This window comes from Zingiber officinale, chromosome 5B (genome assembly GCF_018446385.1).
Source record: "Zingiber officinale cultivar Zhangliang chromosome 5B, Zo_v1.1, whole genome shotgun sequence".
Taxonomy (NCBI): domain Eukaryota; kingdom Viridiplantae; phylum Streptophyta; class Magnoliopsida; order Zingiberales; family Zingiberaceae; genus Zingiber; species Zingiber officinale.
In genome coordinates, this window is record NC_055995.1 from 100,557,870 (window position 1) to 100,576,723 (window position 18,854).

Below are 18,854 nucleotides of genomic sequence, written 5' to 3' on the forward strand. Positions count from 1 at the left end.
AAATTTCCAAAATAATATGATGAATGCGTTATCTCTGTCCGCATAAACCAATATAATAATAAATTCGCAGCGGGTAAATTTCCTCTGTATGGTCACTGCGGTTGAATCATTACCACGTGTCACTACCGAGAAGCTTAAGCCCCAACGCAGGGGATCAATGAAAATCATCTCCGCTGGTCCCACATTGGCTAGCAAATCACGCAGCGGGTAGGTTCCGTAATCGTTTGCGCTTTTTGATCTATTCTCCGCCGCGCATAGATAATTTCTGTACGGAATTTCTAAAATCTATTTTCCTATTCCTCCTATCGAGCCGCTGGATCGACCGATAACGTCGACCTCTGACGGCATATCTCCGCCTTGCGAGGGCAAGGGGTCGACCTTGAACGCGCCGGAGGCTTGGAAGTGGTCGCAGGATTTCCGGATCTCATCTCCGATCCGTTGCAGTTAGATCTTATAGTTTCCTTTCTAAGAAAGAGCTATTCTGTTGTTTCGTTAGGCTCTGGGATGACGATGAATGCAGCTGCGGCCGCGCCCGTGATTCGGTCGCCTTCATTAACGGACAATAAACTGTGGTCTAGAGGTAGGAGTTCCGCGGTACGTAGTTCTTCTGCTGGTTGGTGTTCAAGGGGCTCTACTCGGTTGGATTGCTTGCGGACAAGGTGGTGGGTGCGTAGGCCGAATGTTAGGGAAACGGAGCGATCGTTCGGGAAGGGTTTGAGGAACGTGAGTACTAGGGCGGTTGTCGCCTCTGATATGGGCGCGGAGGAGGAGGTCGGATACAGCAGGTGTTTTCTTAGGCCCCGGAGTGAAGAAGGTTCGATCCTGTTTTAAAAATCCCTTTCTGATTTGTTGAATGTTATTCTTGATTCTTCCAATATGGTTCCTTGGATTTTTGCGCTTTCTAATAGGATGACGAGCTTTGCAGTTTTTCTCTGGTGAATGATTTCTCTGTGTTGTATTTATATTGCCCAAATTGTATCTGATAAAAAAAATAATAATCAAAGTTTGTAGCTGCCGTCATGCGCCATTGAATATTCTATTGCTTCGATGATTTTGCATATTGTACTATAAACTTCCTTTAACGAGGGCAAGGGAAGCATATAGCCTTTAGCTTTCTTCCTGGTATTGTAGGCAAAGCACCATCTCCTTCATGATTCAACAAAGTTCCCTGCATGACTGTTAAATTAACTGCGAATTAAACGATTTCTGTTCAAATTGACATCACTAGGATGCCGTCATGTTTTAGAAACAGTTGGCACTTTATTTTGCTATATTATTATTATTTGATGAAAATCAGCCAACATTCAACAATTGAGGTGGGTACATTTCTTTTGTTTTTTTTTTGTTTATAAAATTTGGAATGGAGTTTCTCTAGAAAAACAAATAGGCAAATTGTTTTTGGACTATGTAATTGATCGACTTGTTTTGTCTGCAGAGCTACTTCTTTGTATAAGGAAGGAAGTCGAGGCTAGAAAGCTTTCACCAGATATTGCTATTAGACTAGAAGAACTGTATTATAACTATCGAAATGGTGTAAGTTCAGTCTGAAAAATAGATTCTTTATACGTTTGCTATGGTAATTATCCACTCAGGGTATAAATACTCAATTCTGGCAGCATTTATTCAGACAACTCTGGGTCTCTTATGCCTCATTGTTGAACTATAGGTTTCACTGTGTAGACTGTCCGTTAGTTGTTGCATGCCACTAGGTGATTAAATCCTACTTTTCTTTTCCTGTTTGCTTGCCAGTTATCTGTTAATCAAAAAGGAAATGATTTATTGAAAGGAACTTCATTGGTTGTGCCAATAGCTATAAGTTGTATTCAGTAACAACAAACTTTTCCTTGAACCTGAAAGGTTAAAACCATGGTCATAGGCCAATGACGAGGAAGATCTAAAAATCTATCTAAACTCAACTAGATGAACTTATAGTCTTTGTTTAAATACTTGTAGTTTTTTTCCTAGAACATTGTATTTTATGATACTTACGCTGATTTCAATACCAAACTTAAACTATGCATAGGAAACTTTCTTAGTTGAATTGAGAGAATTTCTGGTTGAGGATAGTTGACATTAAGTTCATTGGATGAGTTCATAATTCTCCCTTGGACATTTTCTATGCCTGTTGTAGGAAATATTTTTCCATCTTCAGAACACCAAGATAAACTAAAAATAGAATAATCTTTTCCTTTGAATTGTCAGGTTATGCAAAGTAGAGATCCTAGTTCAAGAGAGATTATTTTATCTAATATGACAGTTGCGTTTGATCGTATTCTCTTGGATGTAAAGGTATCAATATCTATTGTTGATTGCTTCTGACTTTTGGGAAATATTCTGATGGAAAAGACTAGCGATCATGAACCCCCAAATTTCTTGCAGGAACCTTTTAACTTTTCACCTTATCATAAGGCAATACGAGAGCCTTTTGACTACTACATGTTCGGTCAGAATTATTTGCGGCCATTGGTAGATTTCAGGTATTATAATATTCTTGTTCGTCTGTACTTTGCAATCTCCTTTCTAAATTCATGTGAAGATAATATAGATAATTATGCTGGATTGAAATTTGTGTGACACTTATAGTTCACTAAGGTAAAATAGTGTTGCTAGTCTATGGTTGTATATTTGAATATGATACCATTATAGTTCTTTTCGTTATGATCTAACTTAGCATAAAAGCACCAACCATGCTATTATAGAACATCAAAGTTTTGATTGGATGATACACTCTTGTCAGCATGTGATGGAGTTGATAACTAACACTGAGTCATTTATGCCATTGGGTTTCTTTGTACGCGCCTCCTATTGTTAAATTGGTCATCTAGCTATGTCAATTTTATTCAGTTGGCTAGTTGGCTGCAATACCAGTATACAATGAATTTCAGTCTTTATTTCTGTCATAAATGGCAACTTGACCTCAGTTGTTTTGTACAAGCATCAAATAGTTTATTGTAACAGAGGCTTTGATATCTGTTGGCCTAGATGTTGTTATTAAGCACTTAGGTTATGATAGGTAAGGATTCAGACCTTTATTGAAGTAAAGGTGAGCACCTCTATCTAGGCATTTTCTCCAAGTGACAATCTTGTCTAAATTGCCCTCTTAGCCAAGTTGAAGGCATCCATGTAGCAGATCAATTAAATTCCTCATTCCGCCAACTAAGCTTAATTTTGAAGTTGCATCTCGGGACAACACAAGCATAAATTTGCTAATTTGTGGGCATATTAGGACATATATAATCTTAAAGTGTAACTTTTATCAATAATCAACCCAAATAATGAGCATCATAATATGCATCAATACTTAGATGTTCATACTTTTTGGTAATCCTTTTCTTTGAGATCCATAACTGTTCTTTCCAATGACATTTCTTGGTTTTTTGCTTAAACTGTCTCACAGTGTTGAATACAAATGATATCTCTGGTCTAGTAATTGTGTGATAGATGAGTGCTCACATACTAATAATAATTTTGAAAGTCATGATCTTATATACCATCTTTTATGGTTCTATATTTTTGGAGTTACTGCAAGTCTGTATCCAAATATACCAACTTTGCAAGAGATTCATTACCTATCTTCTTTGAGATAAAGTCAATCCTAGCGAGCTGAAGGTGACTTCCACTCCAAGAAAGTAACATGGTCTCCTTAAGTATTTAGTAATAAATTTGGCTTTGAAATATTTTCTGATGTCTATAATACCCTATATATAATATTATCAACAAAAGCTGAAAATGTTGATTGTTAAAGCATCTAATTTAATTATATATTTTAATTAAGGGTGTTGAGGTTAGAATCAAGATCCTTTTCGGAATGATAAATAGATATAGTATTGGATTGTAGGCTCACAATATCCTACTTAGGATTTGGATCATTTAGGTCAATTTGAATCATTGTAAGATCCTAAGGTCTGAATTGTAATTTTAACTTTCATGCATATTACATTTGCAGGTCTGATTGGCCAATCTGTGAATTCTATTACTAGATCAATATATATATATATATATATATTAGCTGAATTTATCTGCCAAATTGACTTGTCTGATGTTGCCTTGCATAGAACTCATTGGAGGGATAAGACTTCGGTGCCTTGAAGTGGCCTGTGCCTCTTATATTGACTTAGCTCATAATCAGTCATATTTCCACTATCTTCATGATACTTTTCTCTGGTTATATGTGCTTAAACGGATAAGGTTCCATATTCTCACTTACTCTGGCCTTTGAATCAACTTGAAGATCCACTTCTTGCCAGGAACACTATATAGACACTTTTAGGAGCCAATTACAATTACTGATCTATATGTCATACACAACATGCATCTGTGGGGTGCCGAAATTCATGAATTAAGTTTTTAGTTATATGTAAATATGCTTGTTTGTTAAGAAATTGATTTTTTCCCCAATTATTTCAGATCATCATATGTTGGCAACCTTTCCATTTTCTTAGACATGGAAGAGAAGCTTAAGCAGGTGCTGATGAGTCATTGCATATTATTAGCATGAATGATCTTTGTTGTCAGGCTAATTCATTTGCTAAAATATGGGTCCCTATCCGCTTTATGCTTTGACTTACAATATAAACTTCTGGTAATCAGATATGTTCTTAGAAAAATATGAGTTAGCTGGTCTTCAACATTTTATCTGGTATTTCGGTGTTTAATAAAACTAATGTCTTTTGTATATTGTAGGGCCACAACATTATTTTGTTCTCCAATCATCAGACAGAAGCAGATCCAGCAATAATTGGATTATTGCTTGAACAAGCATTTGCATATTTCGCTGAGAAAATTGTAAGGCTGATATTAGTTTCATTGTTCTCTGTATATTTCATTGCTGTTAAGCTGTTCTGAATTATACCTCAGGTTTTTGTCGCAGGAGATAGAGTAGTTACAGACCCGCTTTGCAAGCCTTTTAGCATGGGAAGGTCCTTATAATTTCTTTTATGATCCAAAGTAGAAAGTTTGTATTACTATATTGCAATTAATCTTCAGCTACTTGTATTGTGATGCATGCTTGTGTTTCAGAAATCTTCTTTGCGTATACTCAAAGAAACACATGCATGATATTCCTGAGCTTGTTGAAATGAAAAGAAAAGCAAATACTAGAAGCCTCAAGGAAATGGCTTTGCTACTGAGGTATGCAATGTTTTCATGCTTCATTTTTCTTTTATTATTTTGAACATTCAAAGGTTTACACTTGTCACTTAGAGCCATCTTATTAGCTATCAAAGAACTCGTACAGATATTGGAACCTAAACTCTGTAATGTTCAGTTTGATGATCTAGTGCATTTTAATCTTTCACCAATTTATATACACAAACTTTTCTTTTGTTGTTTTAGAGAATATCAACTTGAACAACAACCAAACAAATGTTCTTGGATCTCTTTTGTTAATTGGCCTATCACCTCCCATACTTGGATTATTCATGTACCCCCACTAGCTATTGCACTGGCACATTCAATCAGACAAGGACACTCTCATCGACCATGTGCTAAGATTGTAGAAAATAAATTGTTGGACATGCCTGTGCTGTATATTTGTACCTCAATTCAAGTAACAAAGCTTATTGTACATCAGTTATTAGCTATGCCATCCTCAAATGTATCTAAGCAAACTCATCTCAATGTGAACCAGTAGCTTTATCTAATATGAATATGATGTGCCTAGCAGGAGACCCACTGAAGCATCTATGTAGCATCTTCCATTGCTGCTGCGAGATTCAGAGTTCTGTGGTTGTGGAGTCCAGTACATCTAATTATGTCGCACAACATAAAATTTTACTCTTTGAGATCACTTAAGATTATTCTTTGATCTCCTCTTATGTGGTCAATTACTTTCACCAGTTAAGTTGAAGGATTCACGTACTTATAGATGACAACTATCATATAGATTTTCCTTTCAGACACCCAATGAATCAATTTTTTCATTATTGACCATCCATAATATGTAGTCATTTCATCATTATTGGTAGACAGAATATAATAATGATGGTTAACATTTAAAGTATCATTTGGTGCTTGACTAATCATTTTTGGGTAAAACTATACAATTTTGGTATTGCACCCAACGTTTGAAGTGTTGAGCTGTGTCAGCAGCACTGTCGAAATTTATCGTTTTGTCCACCAATTAGCATGCTAAACTCATGGCACCAACATCGGCACATCGAAACAAAAGAGACTGAAGTAGAGAAAAGAAAAATCAAATTAGAAACACTAAAAGAAAGAAGAGGAAGAAGTTAGTGGGGGAGAGAGATGACATGATCACAACAAGTATAGTAGTCGTCGCAAGTGGCGGACACTGTGGGATCTTAAGGTGGTAGGTGGGGGTTGACGATGAGTGACCACAGTTCCGGCTGGCGGCTGTAAGCGGTAGACAATCATAGGTAGCTTTTGGTGGGATATGTGTGGGTGCGGGGAGCGAATGGGAGCAATGGGTGTGGACCATAGGTGGTCGTGGACAACAGGCTGACAACTATAAGCAACAAGCGGCCACACGCATATTGGCGGGGGGGGGGGGGGATGCGTGCAGGCTACAAGATAGAGAAGGGGAAGAAAGAAAAAGAATAAATGATCCTTAAATATAACCTAATTTAAATAAATAATTAAATACTTCCTATCTTAAATAATACAACTAACCTAATTAAATACGATTGAACCAATTTTTCCTATATATAAATTTGGTTTAGTTTTAGATCGACCAAAATAAACCAAATCGAGTTAGGTTTGGACCAACTGGATCTTAATTACCATATCTATATTATTTATTTAAATTAAAAAAAAACTCAAAATATTGATTTCATTTAACTTAATTAAATATCTGAAAATTTTCAAAAACTAATTTTAAATATAAAAAATTAAATTAAATAAAATTTAGTATTTAATATAAGTAAATATTTTCTATGTTCTAAGTTTTGTAATGTCGAAAGATTAATTATGATTATAATAGATGTGAATTGATTAGACAAGATTAATTTAGTTAAAGAAAAATCTATTTTCAAATTTAAATGTGAGTTTATAAAAAAAATCTTAAATATGAAAATTTCAAATTTAATTCAATTGAATCCAATTGAATCCAATTCACATATTATATATTTAATTTATAGAAATTTCAAAATTATAAAATTAGGTAATTTAATTACAAAATCTAAAATTTAATTTAAACCTAAACTATAATATTTTAAACCTCAAAATTTAAAAATTTTGATTTTGTTTTGTGTAATCTAATAATTATGTACAATAAATAAATTTAAATGATAAAAATTTGAATTATTTCACCTAATCAAATAGTTTTTTTATTTAGGGTTTTATCGTACCAAAAATAAAAAAATAATATTTAATGCTTCTTATCAAAATGCTTACAAATAAATTTCACGTAATTACATAAAAGTAATATTTGTTCATTTCAAACAAAGTTACATCATTAAAATTGAAAATATTTTATCAAAATATAAACTCAATAATGGCACCTGGAATACAAAAAATTATTTATGACAATTAAATATTTTGAAAAATAATTTTTAATTAATATGCATTTATATTTAAAATGAAAAAGTATGGAAACCATATCAGTATTGCACAATACGAAACTCAAATCGTATTGTTCTAGTCCAGGACTTAAACTCTAGCATTACTTGTAATTTTAAACCTTGATTGTACCATGTTGACACTTGCATCTTTGGTATACAACAAAGTGTGTCAATATGAGTTCGATTGAGATTTGCCCTTTTAATCTGCTTTCACTTGGCATTTGTTTAGAGCAATTGGATAACAAATTTAGTAAAGTTGGAAACCAACATATCAACTAATGATATACCTCATTAATAATAGTATTTGTAATAATGTTTTATGAGGTGGAGTCTAATGATATCATAATGAGTATTGTACAAAAATGTTTGTTCCAGATGGCAACAAATACTTTGGGAAAAAAATACACTTTAAACTTTACCACAGCACTAAAATATATCTACAAGTAATATTTCATAAAATCTCTCAATGTTGCTCAGTTGTTTGATGCTCTTAATTCACTCAATTTGATTGGCTTGCCCACACTGCCCTTTTCTTCCCTGTAGGTATCACCCTATCCCCTTACTACGCTCTTGGCCCATCTTATTCATTATGCCTGTCTTACTTGATCACTCACCTATCCAGTTCCCCATTTGTTCAACACATGCTCTATCTATCCTAGTAACCCTCCCTACCCATTCAACCTATCAGCAAACTGTTGGGATCGATGATCGCGGCTAGAGAGGGGGGGGGGGGGGGGGGGAATAGCCGCCTCAAATTGCTCGTTTCTTCCTACGATTAGGGTTAGCGCAGCGGAAATGAAACCGTAGAAACGAAAAGGAAAAAGACAAACCTCAAACTCGATGGATGTAACGAGGTTCGGAGGTGATACTCCTACTCCTCGGCGTGTCCGTAAGGTGGACGAGCCCTATCAATCCGTCGGTGGATGAGTCCCCGGAGAATCGGCTAATAAATACTCCTTGTGGGTGGAGAAACCTCGCCACAATAGCTTGCAACAGCAATATGGAAATACAAAGAAGAGCAAGAACAAAATACACAATGAATGTACGAATACTCGCTTGCCTTCTCGTCGACTGAAGTCCCGGGTGAAGCACCAACTTCACGGACGAATGCCAACAAGCAACTCAGTCAAAGAAGCTCACACGAAGCTTCGGAGCTCAGCAAAGCTCGATCACAGTCAGGAGTAGGAAGAAGAAGAGAAGCAGTAACCCCACTGTAGAAGCCCTCAGTCTCTTTTATACCTGCATCCACCTGCGAAGAAGAAGCCAGAAGACAGCAGAAGACAGAAGACCGTTGTGAGCCAACGGATAGTTCTGGACCGATCAGGCTGAAGCCTGATCGGTCTGGGGCTGATCTGATCGGTCGTGGGGACCGATCAGGCTCTATGCTGATCGGTCCCCAGACCGATCAGAAAGCTTTCACAAAGAGTTGCCCAACTCTCTGTGCGAACCCTGATCGGTCCCGGGGACCGATCAGGCTTCCTGCTGATCGGTCAGTAAGCTCACAGAGGCACACTGATCGCTTTCTGATCGGTCTCCAGACCGATCCAGGTCTTGGTTTTTGCCCAAACCAAGTCCAAACCAATATCCGGTCAACCTTGACCTCTTGGTACATCATGCTTAGCATCCGGTCACTCCCTTGACCTGCTAAGACTCCCCACTAAGTGTCCGGTCAATCCCTTTGACCCACTTGGACTTTTCTCTTCGTGTCAAGTATCCGGTCACTCTCTTGACCTACTTGACCTTCTCAACACCAGATGTCCGATCACCCTTGATCCATCTGGATTTTCCCTTGCCCGGCTTCACTCACCAGGACTTTCACCTAGCTTCACTCACTAGGGTTTTCACCTGGCTTCATTCACCAGGATTTCCAATCTGCCCGGCTTCACTCACCAGGACTTTCCAACTGCCTGGCTTCACTCACCAGACTCTCCCACTGCCTGACTTCACTCACCAGGACTTTCACCTAGCTTCACTTACTAGGGTTTTCACAACTGCCTGGCTTCACTCACCAGGACTTTCCCACTGCCTGGCTTCACTCACCAGGACTTTCCCACTGCCGGTCCAGAGAACGAGCTACCGAGCCCTCTCTGACCACAGTTCGGAGAACGAGCTACCGAGCCCTCTCCGACTTCCATCCGGTCCAGAGAACGAGCTCCCGAGCCCTCTCTGACCATAGTCAGAGCTACCGAGCTACCTAGCTACCGAGCTACTGAGCTACCGAGCTACCGAGCTCTCTCCGACTTCCTCCAGAGAACGAGCTACCGAGCCCTCTCCGACTTCATCCGATCCAGAGAACGAGCTACCGAGCCCTCTCTGACCTAATCCGGAGAGCGAGCTACCGAGCTACCTCTGACTTCCCATGCCAAGCTTCCATACTTGGACTTCTCCGTGCCAAGTCTCCATACCTGGACTTTTCCCGTGCCAAGCTCCCTGCTTGGACTTTTCCGTGCCAAGTCTCCATACTTGGACTTTTCCGAGTCAGGTCAACTCACCTCGGGTCAACCAGGTCAACCTTGACCACGGGTTGCACCCACAACCTCCCAAGTTTCTGTTCTTGTCAAACATCAAGATACAACTTGAGTCTGGTCAACTCGAGTCAGGTCAATCAGGTCAACCTTGACCTAAAGTTGCACCAACAATCTCCCATCAAAATATAACTCTTCTGTTTTCGTCAAACATCAAAATACAACTCGAGTCAGGTCAACTCGAGTCGGGTCAACCAGGTCAACCTTGACCTAAGGTTGCACCAACACAAACTAGATTTGTTTATACTGATTTGCCTGTCCTACCCCTTAAGCTATCCCCCCTTTGCCGTTTGATCTCTATTCTTTATAGAATGGAATAGATATAAATACTTATCCTTTTGAATGCTATAAGAAATAGCTATGAAGGATAATAGAGAGAATATCAATTTCTTCTGAACTGGTATTCCCACTATTTTGCAATCAAAAATAGGAATCATTATTTTATGAGAATTTATGAAGAATAGAATGGCTATTCTTGACAATTAAATGCAACATAAGTTAAGTAGTTAATTAACTTTATAAATAATAATAGCTTATAATGATTTAAAATATTGATATTGAATTTAGGTTAGCATAAACCTATAAAGATAAATAATATCAAATATTAAAAACCCCTATCCCACCCTCTTGATTAATAATTATTAAAAAACTCTAACCCTTAGTCTATTCCTCAACCACTAGTCAAGCCACCATCTCTCTCCTCTCTTTTTCCTGTCTGGACTCTTGACAGTGAGAGCTTGCCTCCGCATTCTATCTATCTGCATTCAGCAACACCCACATACACTTAACCTCACCCCTCTCTCACCTCCAATCAAAAATAGGAATCATTATTTTATGAGAATTTATGAAGAATAGAATGGCTATTCTTGACAATTAAATGCAACATAAGTTAAGTAGTTAATTAACTTTATAAATAATAATAGCTTATAATGATTTAAAATATTGATATTGAATTTAGGTTAGCATAAACCTATAAAGATAAATAATATCAAATATTAAAAACCCCTATCCCACCCTCTTGATTAATAATTATTAAAAAACTCTAACCCTTAGCCTATTCCTCAACCACTAGTCAAGCCACCATCTCTCTCCTCTCTTTTTCCTGTCTGAACTCTTGACAGTGAGAGCTTGCCTCCGCATTCTATCTATCTGCATTCAGCAACACCCACATACACTCAACCTCACCCCTCTCTCACCTCCTGTGTCATTTGATTCCTTTAACAGTACGGATTTGTCTCTGGGCATCATTCAAATTTTATTTAGTTTTGACTAGTATCATCTGTGATAGATTGTCACAGGCAATACTACTGCACTATGCTTTGTTAAAAACTTGCTAGTTTTGTGCTAATTGAACAAGGTATTTTAATTCTTGATCTTGTTGTGAAAGATTGGGCTCTATGCATGTGGATCATGCAAAGTCATAAAAATTGTGGTTGAAGCATGTGCAAACATCATATTCTCTCGAATGTCAGTTAAGGATACACTATTAGTGATCTCTAAAAATTTGTGTACTTAAATAATGGCTAATTGTGTATTGAGTGTTATTTAGGCACACAAAGTTACAAACCTTTTTCTTTTTGTATCTGTTCCAATATGGGTTACACTGGCCCATCTTAGTAGGTCCTTGAATGTTCGTAAACATTGACAACTAGGAATAGAAAATCTGGTGTTTAATGTAGGCAAATTAATCCTAGTTTGTCTTTATTTTCTAGTAAATAGTATGAATTTATTGTTTCACATTTGTATACATACATTATATACAAATATGGCGGGAACTTCGTATGCCAGGCTGCCTTTTATTGGTATATATCATATGGTCAATTATAGTTTGGATCATGCAATTCGGATTTGTGTTAGCAATGACTGATCCAATTTTTTTATTTTGAGAAATTGGTATTTTACAAAGTTCGTGTAGAATTTAGAAAAAGTTAAAAAATTTCAATGAAATTAGCTAGAAATTAGTTATATTATATTATAAAATTGATGACATATGCCAAAGATTAGTCAAATATGAGCGGAAATGAATGAAATTGAGTTGAAAAATGGCCAAATTGAGTGGTCCAACTTGCCTTTTAATCCCAATTTGATTTTTAGAGAACTAGCATAGGAAGGAGAAAGGGACTTTATTTCCCTCTAGAATTGCTTATCCTTGCTGCAATTTGAGATTCACCATGAGACTAAGGTGCGCTCATTCAACCTTACCATCACTCATTACTAATTAGACTTGATACTTCATTCATCTTTCCCTCACTATTGATTGATGAGGTTATTGTGAATTGAGTGAGATCACAATGATCTCTCTTGGTTAACAATAAGTCTAAAACTACCCTTTCACTAAAACTAGCTAGGGATAAAATTATATTAATAATTTAATATAGAAATAGAATTATGATTTTATTAATGGATATATTTTTATTCTTTATTAATTTTTATACTAATTAATATGGCAATATTTATATATTGTATTATTAATAATTGGAAGGGGAGCCTTGCGCAACGGTAAAGTTGTTGTTTTGTGACAAAAAAAATTCATGGGTTCGAATCCTGAAAACAGTTTCTTGCAAAAAGCAAGGTAAGACTATGTACAATGGATTCTTCCCCGGGACCCCGCATGACGGTAGTTTCATGCACCCGGCTGCCTTTTTTATGCCTTTTTTTATTATTAATAATTGGATTTGTAATGATATATAATAGACTTCTTAATACTTTGAACATCTATTGTAATCTATGAAATTTTCTTTTTAAAATTTTCTCATTTGTTTTTTTCCCTTATCAATTCTGATCTTACGATCCTAGATCAGGTATGATCAATATTAAGATTTTTTTTGCTTGATCCTGATCTTGATTCCAATGTCAATTTTGACAATGTATGAATGGATATTTTTTTTGACTATTCAATCTTAATCCCAATCCCGATACCGATTTTGATATTTATGTTATCAATATAGGGATAAAAAATCCCTATATTTATGCATCTATGTGAACATATAAGTTTCATAATAATGTTATTTTGTTGCATTGTTCATCTTGAGTCTATTTACTATATGTTGACATCTTTAACATTCATAATTCTTTATTGGCATTTTTTTTCTTTCTCTAAGGATAATCATATAAATTCATGCACAGACAAATTCTAATCAGATAAATCATATTGTATTGTCGTAGATTCTCTATATCCTTTTGTATGTATTTACTTGTTTGCAAATGTAGGGGTGGATCACAGATAATATGGATTGCACCAAGTGGTGGTAGGGACCGCCCTAATCCACTCACAGGAGAATTGCATCCTGTATGTTTTTCTTAATTTATATTTTTTTCCTTGTCAACCCTCTTCCTGTTTGATTCATTTTATACTATTTCAAGATTCAATTGAACAATATAATGCCTTTATTTTTGTAATAATCATGTTATGTCCTGCTGTTAAATTATCTTATGCATAGTTCTATCAATTTTATGGATACGGGATTGAATTTTAATTCATGTTAAAATTGCTTATAGCTGAGCAAACAGATATGATTGAGAAATCACTATTTATGACTTCATGTAATTATGATTCTTTTCAGATATATCTTTTGTTGTTATTAGACATATTCGTTGCAATTTGATGGCCATGCTCTTTATTCTCTTAAGAATACTTTTTGTATCTTCATATCAAGTATCAACTGCATCATGAAGGACAATTATGCCATTATGATGAAGAGTCATTCCCCACTGATATGTTCTGAAAAAGCTGTAGATAACTTCTCCTTTGAAACAAAAAACAAAACAGAACACAATTGCCAACAGCAGATTCTGATAGTCCATGTGGGTTTGGACATACAATGTGTGCGGTTAGATCAAAACATGATATTTGAACACATCTGGTACTTAGGGTTTCCTACTTAACTGACATATTTAGAGATACTTGTGCTTGCAAGCACCCATCTAGTGTACTGTCAAAATGGAAAACATCCATTCTAATAAAAAGATTAGTGATTAAGAACTTCATTAACTGGAGCTTTTTGGCTTAACATTTCTTTTGGGTTTCTAGCCTAGGTTGATTCTGATATTTCCTTTCGAGTCATTGTTTTTTGATATTTGGTTATTGTTACACTGATAGAATATTTTCAGGCACCATTTGATCCATCATCAGTGGACAATATGAGGAGGCTTGTGGATCATTCTGGCGTAGTAGGGCACATGTATCCCCTTGCGTTACTATGCTATGATATCATGCCTCCACCACAAGAGGTAACTCTTCTAAAGAGTTGTAGTTTAGTCTCAGCATATTCTCAGGTGTCCTTTAGTTGTATTTTTCCTGTAGGTGGAAAAACAAATTGGTGAGAGAAGGAAAATTTCATTTCATGGAGTTGGTTTATCTGCGGGTCTAGAGATGAACTTCGATGAAATCATGTCTAGTTGTGAGAACCATGAACAGGTTAGTAACTATTAATGATTTTTTAGTTTTATCAAAAGTTCCTTTTAACTGGATAAGGCAATAACTTGGCTCAGCTTGGATTCATCAAATTATTGTTCATTTCCCGGCATCAACTAGGTGGTCTGCATGTTTATAAAAATTTGTATGAAATACATCAAACCTTTTGTTAACAAAGAACAATAATCTTGAATACTAAAACAATGATATGTCTGTCGAAGCAAGTTTACATTATCATGCATCACAAATGATCAATAGAGTATGAAGAAGAGCAAACCTGAGAATAAATAGTAAAATAACATGTAGGCAAGGTCTCCCTGTAAAATTGTGATTGTGGTCCTTGTAACATAGTGATTGTAAAATAGTGGTTGTGGTCCTTTGTGAATGCTTGAAATAACATGCAGGTAAGTTCTCTCTGTGAAATAGATTAAAAAATAATATTGTTTTAAGGAAGGAAAGCAAAAATGTTTCTAACTTGAAATAAAAAAAGAATTCTCTGTCTCGCAATCTATTTGGACTTTTGAGTGGGGATACAACTTGTTTATTTTGTGCAACACAATCTTGTCCTGTGGATTAGAGGAAGGCAAAGAAATCTCCAAATGCAATAAAAAAAGCATGTTCTGATCCCCTTGCTCTCGGTTGTAATTACTTTTTCTTGATGCAACTAGGTGTCAGTGGCCTATCAAAACCTTTATTAAATATTTTTTGGCACACCCTACAACTCTAATCTTTTTATTAATCAAATATACATTTAGCTAGGGTGTTGTCAAACTGAGGTTAGCTAAGCAATACTTGACCTTATTCATGGCCTATAAAGTTATTATTAAATAATTTTTGTCACCCTACAGCACCAATCCTTTTTATTAATCACATATACATTTAGCTAGGGTGTAGTCAAACTGAGCTGAGCTGAGCTATACTTGACCTTATTCACGGTTTTCCATTGAAAACATAAATGAGTTTTATTTGAGCTCAATTTCAGTTTAGGGTAAAAAAGTTTTGTTCAAGCTTGTTTATTAGAAAGGCATATTTGCTTGGAGGTTTTACCAAGTTCAACTGGTAGTGTAATTGTGTTTGCAATTTATATAAGACTTGATTCAAAGAATGCAACCTGTTTTTTAATTTTTTACACAATAGACCCAACGTGGTCCGATCCTTCTTGCATCGAGGTGCCCTTTACATGTTATCAATTTTTTAAAAACAAAATAATATTAAATCCTTAGAATTTGTTTGTCAACGTGTTTATGAGCAAGTAATGTGGAAAAATGCCTGTATAAGCATGATAAAAGATTATTTAAACTAGTCATTTAAATCTATATGTACAAGACAAACATATAGCCATAAAATTTAACACAATAGATTATTTATGTTATGTTAATATTGAATAATTGTTTATTTGGATATCTATACAAACTTATAAAAATTACGTGTTTACTACCTCACATATATAACTTTATGTATGTATTTTTTTGTTGTGTTTAAATGACTCATTAAGAAAACTTATAATTCATACTAGATCATGTACATTAATGAGGTGAGCAGTCCCTGGACTTGTGCTTTTGCATTCTACTTTTTAACATTCAACAATGTCTCCTGGTATTCTCATGCATTCATATTTCAGGTTTCCAAATTTGCAAGATCCTTTTTATTCAACATCTTCATTATAATATATTGTTATAATTGTTAATTTCCATTATCACTAATGTTTCTATTCATTTTCTGTCTACATATTGATATAACTTGCAAGATGATTTTGTGTCAAGCATCTCTCTTTGCAGGCTAAGGAGGCTTTTTCCTTGGCAATGTACAACTCTGTAATTGAACAATACAATGTGCTTGAATCTGCTATTTATGGACATCAAGGACTAAATGCGTCAAATTCTACCATCTCACTTTCACAACCATGGTTATAATCTCTTTCAGAGGTATCAATTTTTGTACCAGCTTTATATTTTTTTCATAAGTTAAGCACATGCCTTGGACAAACTTAAGATATTTTTATCAGTCAGTAACCATTTGGTTATTAATTGATTACTTGCACATTTGTGCACTCCAATGTTTCATGCACTGTTAAGGGAGTTCGCAGTAGTTTTATTGTTTCCTCATGTAAGACTTGCTTCATAAACCAAGTGATTGTAATTCTACAACTTCTCATACAAGATTGTAATTTAATAAGGCATTCGATACATGAAATTGTTTCTTTTATGCCATTTATTGTGCTATTTGAATTCAGATTTTATCCCTTGATGTAAATGCATTTAGCGGAGGGCCCTTTATTTCTATCTTCATCAATCCATGTTGTGATATATGAGTTATATCACTAACATTCAACATCTTCATCATCATCTTCATTAACAAACCATATTTGTCCTAATTATTTGGGGTTGGTTACATGATTTATTCTACACCACTAACATTCTAACCTGAAGAAAATTGAAAAAAAGCAATTTTATGGAAGATTTTTCCTATTGTACTTAGGTTAAAAAAAGTGCAAAGTGGTGTATATATGCAATAGCAATCATAACAATAGAAAAGGAAACTAGCTTTGCTCCTATAATTTATGGATTAGATCCCATGATTGATGGATCAAATATCAGATTACTTGCATATTGTTTGCCTGAATCTTTAAGGAGATTTTAACATATTTTTGTTAGGAGATAAACATGCCTTAAAGTGAGTTTCTTCAATCCTAAGAAACTATTTCAACTTTCCTAATATTTTGAATTTAAACTCCTTACTTTGAAGATCTCTCTCCTTATCATCATTTATATCTTCAACATACACTAAGAGTGTCATGACTCCCCCTGAAGAAGAGTTTTTAATAAAAAATGTGTGGCCCCTTGTGTTTCTTTATACCCCATGACAATTATAACTCTTGCAAATTTGCCAAACCATGCTTGTGGTGATTGCTTAAGTCTAGATTTTAATACAAAACGTCTGCTTGATTGAAATTATATGCTCGGAATCATTTTAGACTAAAACTGTGTTTTCGTTTTCTCTAGGGATTTTTGTGGCTAGATTTTTGTTGATTCCATGGCACTATCTCTGGGTAATAACTGATCAGATGGCATAGCACAAAAGCAATATTCTTTAGTCTTTGAAGTTTTCCCGTGGCAATAGATGGTAAGGAGATCTATAAGTTGCATGATACGTCAGTGGACTACATCCAGCTGAAGCACAGCGGATTGAGACTTAAGAATGGATTGGCGATTCATATTTTTACATCTGAGAATTAGAAATAAAAATATGCTGTGCCTGGTGTACATACTCGGATGACACAGTTCATGGCTAACCATCTGTCTCTCATAAAGGAGAAAAGGGTTCATTAGAAGTAGCTCCAGCATCAGTATTCCTTTATTAGTCCAAAGACAGTACATTAAAGGATTCCCATACGTTTACGTTGTCCTAAAGCGTACGCCGCCATTCTTCTTTATATAGATATTTTGCATTTACCCTCGTCTTGGACTATAATTCCAGTTGCTTGTAGGTGGCTAATAATAGTATGCATTTTTAGTCTCCTGATGCTTGTTAAATATTGTGCTTGGTTTCTGCGCCTAGGATGTTTTTTTTATTGGCTTTGTTTTTGTTTTTGTTTTTTTTTATGTGCTTGTTGATGTGGATAACCATTTCTACCTGTCTTGTAAAAAACATGGGGAAAAACATACTGCAGAATGAATTCAATGAAGTAGTGTCCGGAGTTGGAGACGCTCTTTGAGCTCTAGCTGCAGTTTTGTGGTTTCTGATGCGAATAATTATATAAGCTCCTTTGAATCTCTGAGTGATACTGTAAGGTGGGACTCTTGTAGTCGGGGTCGAAGTCAAGAAGGCTGGTTGACGTGGCAGTCAAAGTCAAGAAGAGGTTAGCATTTAGAGCTAGTATAGTCATATGTTTTGGTCGAGTGGTCTAGTCGATCAGATTGTTGGTCCGATTGGATCCTGAGTTCCTCAGGATAAAGGAAATTTCAAGTCATATTAGTGTCATTCAGAGTTGAGTCATAGACATACGACTCAACCAGACCAGACTCAAAGAGGTCGAGCGAAAGCTGAGTTTTCGAGAGGGATATCATTCTTTAGCTGATCTAATCTCATCCACTAGTGAAGTTTAATCGGTCGACAGAGGGGATTTGGTTGGCCTATCAGTAAAGCATATTAAGAGTTTCTCAATCCAACAATTTAATATTTTTTTTTGGTATTTTATGTAATGGTTGTCAGAGAATCAGAGAATATTTCCTAAGAAATTTTACAATGAAAGCTTCTAACTTGCAAAGCGCACAAGAGATGAGTTTATTTTTGGAAAGGTGTCAAAGTGTTAAAATGGTTGGTCTTTTTTTAAATCCTTGGGTAGTTTTACGATGGAAGCTTTTACCATGCAAAGTGTAGAGGAAATGAGTCTAT

The 18,854-nt window shown here is 35.5% G+C and overlaps 1 protein-coding gene across 1 annotated transcript; it reads left to right on the forward strand.

The window, feature by feature from the left end:
* Positions 1-292: 292 nt before the first annotated feature.
* On the forward strand, positions 293-17,975 carry LOC121985187 (glycerol-3-phosphate acyltransferase ATS12, chloroplastic-like). Its single transcript, XM_042538484.1, has 14 exons — positions 293-405; positions 497-814; positions 1,436-1,533; positions 2,203-2,289; positions 2,380-2,477; positions 4,408-4,465; positions 4,684-4,785; positions 4,858-4,919; positions 5,020-5,130; positions 13,256-13,334; positions 14,156-14,275; positions 14,349-14,462; positions 16,238-16,384; positions 17,462-17,975. The coding sequence occupies exons 2-13, from the start codon at positions 505-507 to the stop codon at positions 16,370-16,372; spliced, it is 1,374 nt and encodes a 457-aa protein (XP_042394418.1). The 5' UTR covers positions 293-405; positions 497-504; the 3' UTR covers positions 16,373-16,384; positions 17,462-17,975.
* The last annotated feature ends 879 nt before the right edge of the window (positions 17,976-18,854 follow it).

Excerpts from the sequence above, each read along its gene's own strand:
- LOC121985187 (XM_042538484.1), top strand. The coding sequence starts at position 505 with ATGACGATGAATGCAGCTGCGGCCGCGCCCGTGATTCGGTCGCCTTCA. Across the intron at positions 4,466-4,683 it reads TGGAAGAGAAGCTTAAGCAG|GGCCACAACATTATTTTGTT; the intron begins GTGCTGATGAGT and ends TGTATATTGTAG. Across the intron at positions 13,335-14,155 it reads TCACAGGAGAATTGCATCCT|GCACCATTTGATCCATCATC; the intron begins GTATGTTTTTCT and ends GAATATTTTCAG.